General features: G+C 34.5%; 1 protein-coding gene across 1 annotated transcript; it reads right to left on the reverse strand.

Moving 5' to 3' along the window:
- Nucleotides 1–401: 401 nt before the first annotated feature.
- On the reverse strand, nt 402–5,254 carry LOC149003460 (putative linoleate 9S-lipoxygenase 5). Its single transcript, XM_089136200.1, has 9 exons — nt 4,885–5,254; nt 4,447–4,736; nt 3,149–3,389; nt 2,720–3,061; nt 2,529–2,614; nt 2,312–2,419; nt 1,915–2,219; nt 1,545–1,808; nt 402–1,431 (listed from the first exon to the last, which is right to left on the reverse strand). The coding sequence occupies exons 1-9, from the start codon at nt 5,072–5,074 to the stop codon at nt 663–665; spliced, it is 2,595 nt and encodes an 864-aa protein (XP_088992326.1). The 5' UTR covers nt 5,075–5,254; the 3' UTR covers nt 402–662.
- Between the last annotated feature and the right edge of the window lie 6,530 nt (nt 5,255–11,784).

Consider the following 11,784-nt stretch of genomic DNA (forward strand, 5'->3'; position numbering starts at 1 on the left):
GTAAGTTAGATTAGAGAACCTTGGTTTAATGGCAAGGTTCTTCGTGGTCACCTAGAAGTCACATATTCAATTTAAAGATGAATATATCAAATATTTAATGTCTCATCAATTCAATTTTTTGTTTAGAAAACCTACTACTAGGAAACTATGATATTTAAATTAATTTAAATTTAATTACAAACTCTATGAATACAAAATCAGTGCAATTTCTTGAATATTTTAAAATTTTATTTTTATTAGAATTTTATAAAGATTCTTACTTTTTCAAATCCAATTATTTCATCCCTGTATTATTGAACAAACTACTCTCAAGGTCCAACTCTTTAGAGCCTGAAATTTTTATTATTTTTTAACCCGAATTGTTCATGAACACTTCAAACATAAATTTTTTGGAAGTTAAATTCAAAGGGATTCAGATTCTGTCTGAACCCTTGTCGAATATTTTACTAAACTGTGAATTGAAGCAACTTGTGTTAGAAACAAATAGAATTTATTACACATATTGTATAGTTCCCATAACCATACAAATAGAATTTATTACACAAATATTGTATGATACCCATAACCCTATTACATAAAAAAATCATTCTACCATTCTTGAATCAAGGAAGTCAGAAAACTGCAGATTTCAGTACTTGACAACCACAACAGTTGGTTCAGTCTTAGATAGAGACACTATTAGGTATTCCTCTTCCAGTTAACCCACCAACACCAGTATAGTTGGAAGTGTCTGGATAGAGCAATGTGTAAGGCATCTTAACAGGGCCTATTCTATTCTTCAACCCTTGATCATTGTTCATTTCTATGATCCTATTTTCAATATTTACTAACTTCTTTCCAAAATTTTCAAAAGCTTGCAGTGGTGCTTCATCTGTTGTCCAGTTTGGAGTGTCTCTTTGCCCTAGGTATACTTCATCAGAGGAATGTGTGGACAAAATCTCTATCAGGGACATACCTAAGAGGGTTTGGAGCTGGCTTGTAATTGTTCTCAGGAATGCTAAATCGGGGTCAGATTCGAGCTCAGCATACTCCAGAGAACCTGGTTCAGGCATGAAGCGACGGCTTATGGTTGGCCGATTTGGGAGATAACCTGCATAAGGATACTGTCCAAAATTAACAGCTGCATGGAGGGCTGAAGCTATCCATATAATGGTGGTGCATGTTTGTGTTAACTCATCAAGTGTTTGCATCTTGGGCCACCATGGCTCATCCTTCTTATCACCATGGCCTACATCACGGAGCTCTGCCCACCAAGACTGGAGTTCATGGTCATTTTGAAGCATCTCATCCTTGGGGTAGTAGAAAGAGCAGTAATCATGGACCCAAGATTCAATGGCTGACCAAATCTCAAGGCCATCTACTGCAAAAGGGTAGTCCTCAATCAAAAGTTTGAGACCATGAGGACTGTTTGAATCTGGAACTGCCACCCCCCTGTATAAATTGCAAATGTTACAATCTAATTTCAATATATATATCAAAGAAAGAGAGAGAAAGGGATTTGAGGATATCATGCTTTGTGGTTTCTATGTATGTATCATTTTCACCTCTTGATGAGATCTGCAGGGAGTGATTGCTCAGTGAAAACCCAGTTCTTGTATACCACGGCCGACATTTCCATTGAAAATTTTGCTGGGAAAACAGTAAGCTCCAAAACTCCACCAGCATTGATGAGGATTTGCCTAGCCAAGGCATTAATGTTCATGGTATCCCTACAGTGAGGTTGTAAGAGCTTATGGATTGGATGAAGCACACTTAATTGCCTGTTCATTGCAATCACAAATGGCTCGATCACAGCATGCGTATGTAACCTGTAACCAATTAGAGAAATGTTAATTGAGATCTTCTGATATTGGTTGGGGTCTTGTCACCAATTTCTGGATGTGAAGCATTTTATCATGCAATATGCAAGCTTACCAGTGACTGATGAGTTGATGAACACCAGAGTCATTCACAGACACATAAGCTTTGGCTAGTTGCCACACTGAAGCCTCAACACCTTGCTCAGCTGGGGTGAAAACCTTACTGATGGCACCATATTGGTCACCATCTGGATGTGGCAGACTCAACTCAATTGCTAGCGGCTTCAATGTCCCATCATCTTTCAAGAAGAGTAGTGTTCTGCTTGCATAAGTCTTTGTGGCAGTGGAGTTTATACGCCTCAGATATGGCATTAGTGTATCATGATGATCCAATATGAAGAGTTTGTTCTTCTCAATTGCCTACATGAAAATTAATCACCTTTCTATTATGATCCTCATACTTAGAGCTAAAACATTGTTTTGACTAAATAAGATGATCAAGACGAACAAACCTCATCTACTGTTAAACCATTTAGCTTCTCCTCAATATGCTCATGGGTAATTGAACTGGTCTGGTTACCATATACATTGGGATCGAGCTTGCTAGCTGGGGGAAACTTCTGCAAGTTAGCATTACGAAGAGTTTTCATGAGAAACCAGAATAAAAAAAATTGTTGATGAAATGCTATAACTATTAAAAGACACTGGTAAGTGTTTTCTGTTCATTACTTCAAGACGGCGGATGCAAACAGGGTTCACCCCAGCAACCATTTCTCGCGCAAACTCTTCATCTGTTCTCCAAGCAAATTCTTCCTCTGCATTTCATTAACAATATCACAGAATTAAAACATAATCAAGATTTGGCATTTCTCTCTCCCTGCAGTCTATTAACTTTTTTGAAGTAGTAACAAGATGAATACCTTTTATCACTTGGGGCATTGGGTACTTGAGGATTCCATCACCATCCGAGGGGATGAGTTCCTTTAGTAGCTCCAAGGGGATTTTGTTGACGTCTTTGTTTAGTTTTGAGCCATTAGGGAGCTTGATTCCTTCTTCATAGAGTTTTAGCACATCTTGGAAGGTTTCAAACTCATTAGGGGTGTTATCAAATAAATCTTTTAGTTCTGGAAGCAAGAGCTGAACTACAGCTTTCAGGGAATAAGCAAGGAAATCTGACATCTTTAAGTGACCAAATCGTTCGTCTCTTGGAACATATATGTCCAAACTCATTACCAATGGCAATCTGCTCTCAGTGTTAGTATCTGTTAAAATGATACTGGGTTAGTAAAATTCAGTTATTTTAGGGTACCATTAAGGAAAAGATTAAGAATAATTAACAAATTATTAACCTGTGTTTGAAGGTTTACGACCAGTTCTTCCCCTACGTGGGTAAGGGTATTCTGTTGAACCGCCAAGAACAGGGCGAGCATATTCAGTTCCCTTATCAGGGTCAGCCAGATCGTTATAGAAAGCATAGTCATAGACTCTATCCCATTCCTTGAGCTCTCCTTTTCCATTTCCTCTTAGATTCACAAGCTCTAGTTCTCTGTACTCACGTAGAGACTCAGGTGTCTCATTTGGCAAGTAGGTCTACAACCAAAAAAAACCATATTCATTAAGAACTTCAAGCTAAGGATGTTAAAACAAAACCAAAATCAAATACGAAATCTGAAACTGAACTAAGCCGGATGAACTGGGTTTCAATTCAATAATACGAGTGTTTTTCAATTGCAAATCCGAATTCTCTATTTTGAAAAATAGAGGCTATGTTTTCCTCACAATTCTACATCACGCATGAGTAGAGATCCTTTGAGGTACACATTAGTCTATAGAAAGCATGGTCATAGAGGTCTATGCTTTGAAAAAACCACTAGATGCCTTGTCCATGGTGCAAACATCCAACCCAGCTACTACGACGAGTAGGGCATCTAGCAACTGGACCTATATATGTATACATATATGCCTTGTTTAGATGCAGAGGATTTGCATGCATTACACATTAGGAGGGGGACCGCCTCTAATTTTTCCTTTTCAAAACTCGAAGGTTGCCCCCTCCTATTGTGTGGTCAAAAGGTCTGAAAGCAGCACAAATCTCTACCTAACGTGTACAGATCACCTACCCCTAGCGGAGAGCACAAATGTGCTTCTCCGATGCTTAACTTGTGACCACAAATTCCCCTACGAGCCCCCACCTCTAAATTTCTTTTATAATTTTTCCCTTACAAGCCTCCACTATTTGTTTGGTCATAAACCATAAGGGAGGTGATCTACTGATCTGGACTCATATCCAACCCACACTTCATTCTTTTTTTTGGGTAGACGCACTCTTCAATTACTCTCGTTTTAGGACTTCGCTTTCGTTTTTCACCTCTAGTACATAGGACTGTCCTAGGCTTATTGGATCGGAATCTTGGGTGACTCGTTGCTTTAAACCAAGAGATGCAACCAGTGGCCGAGATGAACCCAGATTCCAATCAAACGGTGCACTAGACTGTCTTGTGCATTTTAAAAAAAAAAAACAATTTGACCCATTTTAATGATAAGTTAATCATTTACCCCAAAAGGAAGAGAAAAAAAACCAACAGATAAATATTTATATAAGGGTTATGTCAAAGAAAAATATTGTAATGAGATGGTTTATATATACCGTGTTAGCGAAAAAAATACGATCATGGTTGTAACGTTCAGCTGGGTAAACCCAGGAATTGCAGGGAAAATCGACACGACCCTTTCCAGGTATATCTTCAATTGTGACAGTCTTGAGATAGAACTCGTTGTGATGCATGTTCTTGATTATGAAAGCTCCTGGTATTCCCATGTCTTCTTCCCAATCAAATGTGACGTTGTAAGTAGTTGAACCAGCGATCAAAGGTGATATTTTTGTAACCCATTCCTCCAAGAATGCTGGTTTTCCAAGCTTTGCTCCCATTCCATTTTCTGCAAACAAATAAATCAATATCAAAGCCAATTCAATGGAGGGTGCAAGGTTATTGACTAATGCCATGAGGGATCATCTTGTTACACTCTGTGGATATGTGAAAAGGGAACTGGACTTGGGTTGAGATTATAAGAATGAAGAACAAACCGTGGTCGCCATGAGTAGAACTGATGAGTTGCAGTGAAACGCCTTTTCCGAAGAACTCAGAGATCCGGTCGATCAACGATGCATTTATATCGTTTAAGTCCAAAACATTCTTCTTCATCAGTACTACAGATCCTTTGATCTTCTTCATATTGTTTTTCTCACCTTTCTCACCATGAGACCTGTGCCACATCTTGCCGAACAAACCCTTACACAAGAAGAAGAAAAGCAGTACGTACGAAAGACAAAGAGAGATAGAGAGAGAGATCAAATATAGAGAGAGCTTTGAATTATGGGATGTTGTGGGGTAAACTCGAATGCAAATTCAGAGACAAGCCAATGTTCCAATAAGGAAGAAAGATATGATGATCAGTGAATGAAATGGATTGTGCTCTATTGGAAATGCATATGGGAATTTATAGAGGCAAAGGAATCCAACAATGGACCCCATTAACAAAGTTCTACATTTTCTATCTTGGAAGATACTTGGGTGTTGCCTAATTATTGCGCAGCACCTGCAGAACGGTGAATCTCGACCGTCTATTTTCAAAAAGTGTGTTTTCATACTTTTAAAAAACAAATCGTTCCCAGCACAAATGTGCAGCCCTGAAGTCGAACCCACCATTGAATTGCCTCTCTCTCTCTTTCTCCTTCTCGATCTCTTCTACCTTCTTTCCTTGTGGTTTTCCAAATCTTGATAAGGATTAAGGATGGCCAAATGGGTCAATGCAATCCAATCCGTTTAATTCATATTTGTTATATTTTTACATGTGAAACTCATGTATGATATTGGTTAGAATCTCCACTTGTATCAGTTGTCAATTTAAATTTTATGAGTTAAGTACTTGAAAAATATATATTTTTTTTTAGTTGTTTATATAATCAAATGAAGAATAGTTTTCTTAAGCAGCCCCAGTGGTAGAAAACAATTAAAGATATATAATTTTTTTAAATTCTTTATATAATAAAATGAAGATTAGTCTTTGCTTACGACCTTATCAATTTTCCTAGCTACCAACTTTAATTTATATTTTTGTAGCAGATTCTAAGAACCGGGTTAACCATAGATCAAGATGCATGCCATACCTAATTAAACTGTCAACAAAGTCATACAATGAAATATTATATAGGCATGGAAATCACACGTTAATTATAGCCTATTTTGGAATTGTTCTTCTACGTTATCCTTTTCAATGAAAATTTATATATTTTTTATTACTTATGAGGAATGTTGACCAAGTATAAAATGAAATTTTAGTCGTAAGCTCACCACAAAAAGGAAAACCCAGTCAGTAACCACAGAAGTCATGAGATGATATATATTGACTTCAATCTTAAAAAAGAAAGAAAGAAAGAAAAAATTATTGAAAAATAATAATATTATTGATGCTCATGAAAAGCTTCATTGATGTCATCTTGAAGACGACATGGATGATATGAATCTAGTTTCTATTTCATTTGATATATAATTTTAGAAATGTTCTATTTTTAGTAGTATTCTTTGACCGTCTTTTGTTCTCTCTTAGTCTTTGAGTAAAGAAAGAAAAGAAGGAAGAAAAAAAATCCCAATTAGCCAAATGAGTGTAATATGGATATGACTGCTAATTCAGTTGAAACAGTTTGATCGTTTTTGACCTAATTCCTTAAGTTACATTCCTAAAATAGTTTTGTTACATTCCGGAGTTTAGTATCAAGCCCAAATGCACTATGAAGAGTCTCAAATGAATTATTTGAAAGTTTAATGTCCTTCTCTTTAAAAAAAAATCATTCAAAGTGGTATCTATTGAGTATCTAGGTGAAGTCAAATCTCAATCCTTAGGCTATAGACATTATCACATTGGTCCCAAATACATGTTTAGTTCATGGTCCTTTCACATATATAAATGTATATGAAGATTGGCACTTGTGTCATGTTTACAAGAAAATGGTTGAACACATCGTATTGGCAAAATTTATAAGAATGATGAGATCTTCATAAGATCTTACATGAGAATGATTGACAATGGTTAATATATTTGATAAAACCCGCATGTTACAAGCACTCCTTAGTAAACAAATAAAACTTAACATTTCTATTAACCCTATAAAATTATACAAATCATTTCACATTCAAATTCGTGAGTGAGAAATATATATTTAATATTATTTGCATTACAATTAAAATATTTAAATTTGAATTGCAACTTGTTTAACAATCAAACTCTACAACTTATTGATACTTTAACCATAACTCAAATTCTTCTTATTAAAAATGTTAGATAGAAAAAAAAAACTCAAAATATCTCTACCCACCTCAAAGTATGGTTCCATCAAAAGCTAATAAGATATTCCTTGCATGTAATCTCGTTGTTTTTCAAAAATTAAAAATGAAAAACCATAAAGATACAAATAAAGTAACGGTTTTTTCAAAACATTGGTCTACAGTTTGAGAATCTGATATGACTGATGCTTGTGGTTTAACAAAATTGAAGCAACTTTGAACTTCCCAAAGAAAAAAAATCATATTTCTTGTTTTCATGTCAATTTTCTGTAAATGAAACACAAATCTTATAAATCTTTTTTTTTTTCTTCTTATTTTGGTAATCATCTCCTGTGTATGTGTTCATAAACCTACACTTCAAAGTTATAGAAATAATCGCATATAAAAGATATTTACGCTTTCAACGCTCATCATTGAGCATACATGGTTTTACTATAAGGTACAAAATCAGACTATAGTCCTATATTGTTTTATTTTCTTCTCATATTTTGAAAGATATTTGTAAAATACATATGAAAATTCTACTACAAAGGTCAAAAGACTCTAAGTAAAAAAAAAAAGAATATGACCAGCAAACAATTTAGAGCCCAGAACTAGTCATTCTAAAAGCTTGAAATTATGAACATGACCCACAATATATCTGAGAGTGGTCAAAAATAATTCAAGAGTCAAAAACACCCAAGAAAAATACAGTAAAAAAAAAAAAAAAAAAAAAAAACTAGTTTATCATGATAATCACATGATTTATTGTCCATGATCATAGGATAACTTGCTTATCTCCTATGGAACATTTATATCATCACATTTTTCTGCCTTAGACTTTATGGAAGGTTTCTCTCTATGTGGGTGGGTAGGTATCCATCAAGAAAATTCTTTTTTAGTCGATAAGGATGGCCGGATGATGGGTCAAGGCAACCCAATCCTCTTAGTTTTTATTTATTGTAGTTTTCTCATGTGGATTCATGTATGATATGGGTTAGAATCTCCCCTTGTATCAGTTGTTAATTTTCATTTTATGAGTTTAACTTGAAAGATATAATTTTTCAGTTGTTTATATAATCATATGAAGATTAGTCTTCGCTCTTGAGCAGCCCTAATTGTGAAAAACAATTAAAGATGTATTTTTTTAGTTATTTATATTATCAAATGAAGATTAGTCTTGGTTTGCAATTCTTGAGCAGCCCTAATAGGAAAAACCAATTATTTGTTAGTTCTAAGAATGAAAATTTTCATCTAACCACGACCAAATAATGTACCTACCAGCTTTAATTTACGTTTGACCAGTAGATTTTAAGCAACACATAAACCATAGAGAATGCCACTTAATTAAGGAATTTTTATCAAGTCCATTTCTGACATCTATTTTTCTCTTAATGAAAGACATATAATACATCCAAAGTTGAGGTAAGATTTAAAAGATAGAATATTTTTTTAATTTAATTTAATCTAAATCTTTTAATGTGATTCCTAATAAAATTCCCCTAATTAAGCCATCAACAAATTCATAGAATAGAATATTGTAATCATATGTTATACATACCCAAAATAACTTTCTACCTTACATTTTAGTCTACTTTGGAATTGTTCTTCTATCTTATTCTTTTCAATGAAAATTTATGTTGAAATTTATTTATGAGAAATGTTGAAGACGTATAAAGTGAAGACTCAATCATAAACTTAGACCAAAAAACAAACTCAATCATAAGCAATGAAGTCATGATATGTAAGATTTTAATTTGGAGAAGAAAAAAGAACCTATTAAAAAGATAATATATTATTCAAAGCTTTGAAAAACGTCATTGATGTGATTTCAAAGATGACATGGATGATGATCTAGTATCTAAATCTAATTTCTATTTCATTTCATATATAATTATAGAAATGGCAAATTGTATATAGACTTCCTGTATTTGCAATTAATTACATCTATTACCTTTAAAAAAATCAATTACAAATATCCGGACATTTATATTTGATTTTTTTCTAGGAATAGTAATTGAAATTGATTACAAACACATGGGATGTATATATAATTTTTCCTTACAGAAATGTTCAAATTTTTTTTTAAGTAATCTTTGACCTTCTTATGTTTTCTCTTAGGTTTTTTTTTTTATAGGAAAAAAGAAATTACATTAATATTACGTCAAAAAACAGTTACAGATATTGAAAATAGTTCTTTTACAATCATCTTGTAAGGTTGCTACCGTTCTGACATACTCCTCAAAATACCTCTGGAACACTGGGCTTGTGAAAGGTTTGTATTCCAACCTTTTTGTCACTGTTGCCAACTCTAGTATAATTGGCAGTTCCCGAAGAGTCCATTTTTTCCTTGAAGGCCATGGTAGGATATCTGCGATGTTAGAATTGTTTGTCCAAATTTCATCCACTCTAAACCCACTCTTGTCTGCGCTTTCGATCTCCTGTTGCAGACCTCTTAGCATATTCTCCAAGATCCCGTTTTCGTTTCCTCTTCCTAAATTGACGGACGTTAAATGTCCTTCTCTGCACGCTCCAGTGCTCCATCCAACCGCTCCTATTTGCTGATTAAGAAACCCTACACATAGAATAATATTCTTGTTAGTTTGTTGTATTTTTGTACACCAATTTTCTCCTCTTTTAATATAATCTGTATTATTGAAGGGAACAAATAAGTTGATGTTTTCTCCCTCTGTCTGCAGCTTTAAGTCTTTTATCCATTTCTGGATTTTCCCTAGCACCATAAACGGGTTAGGTGTATTTAAATAAAAAAGTTTATTATTCCTCTCTTTCCAAATAAAGAAGCACGAGATTATGAAAGTTCACATAAACCATCTGATTTTTTCCTTTGTTAAAAGTAGACACATCTTTTGGCACCAGTTCAAGAAAGACGTGTCTCTCCAGCTTTCTGTCCGTAGTCCCAACGGGCCTGCTATGTGGATTCGCTTTCCCCATTCGCATGAAATGAAAAGGTACCACGTTGTTTCTTCTTCCCTCCCGCATATTACGCAATCAACTTGGCTTTGCTTCCATTTTGATATGTGTGCATGGACCGGGAGACCTGGATTTATAACACGCCAAAAAAATACTTTAAATTTTGGATGGATTGGAAGTTTCCACATTTGGTTCCACCATTTTGTAAGATGATGATCATGAGTCGCAAACCACTTGTTTCTTGAATAAAAGTGAAAGAAAAAAATCATAAGTATTTTTGAATCACAATAGCCCAAGTTGTGCAGTGTTGCAGAAAAATCCCAATTAGCCACGCACTAGGCCCAAACCCGGCCCAAACCTAGCCCAACCATTGAGTGTCAAGTGGGCTAGGTCTGAAAGCCCATGAAAAGTTTATTTAAAACTTGGTTGTACTCAACTCTAATAGTTGTTAGGTAATAGACAACAAAGGCCATGATTCAACTGTGGACTTATAATAAATTACTTTCACCCATCGACCTTGTAACAACACTAATCCATAGTTTGGTTCTTAACGAAAGCAACATTAGCTGGTTAATTATTAATTAGCGAAGAACTAGGGTGGGTTGGGTTGGGTTGGGTTGGGTTTGGGAAGCCCAAGTTGTGTAGTGTTGCAGATAAAATTCCTATTAGCCATGGCCCAGGCCCAAACCTAGCTCAACCATTTAAAAGACAACTACTACAACAATATTGAATAAATTACAGAATTTGGTGCATGTAAGGATAAACCTCTAAATTCAAATTCAAATTCACCGTAACTAATTCTATCTTCAATTGATCTTATCTCAACTCGATCAAAAGAGTTTGAGTTATGGTTAAAGTGACAACAAGTTGTAGAGTTTGATTATAAACAAGGTGTGATTTAAATTTAAATATCAAATTGTAATAATATTAATATACATCTTTCACTCACATTTTGAGTGTGGAAGAAATTTTTTCTCAATTGAGTTCTCTCTCAAATGAAACTCTGACTAGGAATCAGTTTCTCAGCCTCTGACCACAGTCCACAGGATCCTTAGGACCTTCTCTTCTCCCCACAATGAGCGTACCGCTTCCTCCAGCTCCACCACTGCTGACTTTTCCTCTGATTTTACCTACCAATATCGTTTCTCTCCTACCTGTAAAGTTTTATCGATTCGAATTAAGTATCTAATTGAATTCAAATCTCAATCCTTAGGCTATATCACCTTGGTCCCAAATATTTCTTTTAGCTTCGTGGTCCTTGCACTTGTCCAACCCAAACACAATACATGTATAAATATTAAAATTTGCAAAGGAATATGGTTGAACACATCATAGAGGCAAAATTTATAAAAATGAGATTATGATTTCGTATCCCACAAGTCTAAAAACATAATTACTTCCAACTCTCATTATTAGTTGAACATAAAAGCTAGTTTTTTTCGTTTGGGAAAAAAAAAAAATTTTGTTGTGCCATGAGATCTTGAGAGGATCTATGTTCACATGACAATGAAAGACAAATGATTAATATATTTAATAAAACTCGCATGCCACAAGCACTCCTTAGTACACAATAGGTTTAATATTTCTATTAACCCCAAAGAATTATACAAATCATTTCTTTTCCTATAAAACATATACAAATCATTTTCTCACTTTTATAACATGTTTTGGACTCACTTCTTAAATGGTTGAGATTTCATTTCACATGCAATAATATAACCAATCTTTTTAAT

This window comes from Hakea prostrata, chromosome 10, assembly GCF_041222555.1.
Source record: "Hakea prostrata isolate BN-2017 chromosome 10, UWA_Hpros_2, whole genome shotgun sequence".
NCBI lineage: Eukaryota > Viridiplantae > Streptophyta > Magnoliopsida > Proteales > Proteaceae > Hakea > Hakea prostrata.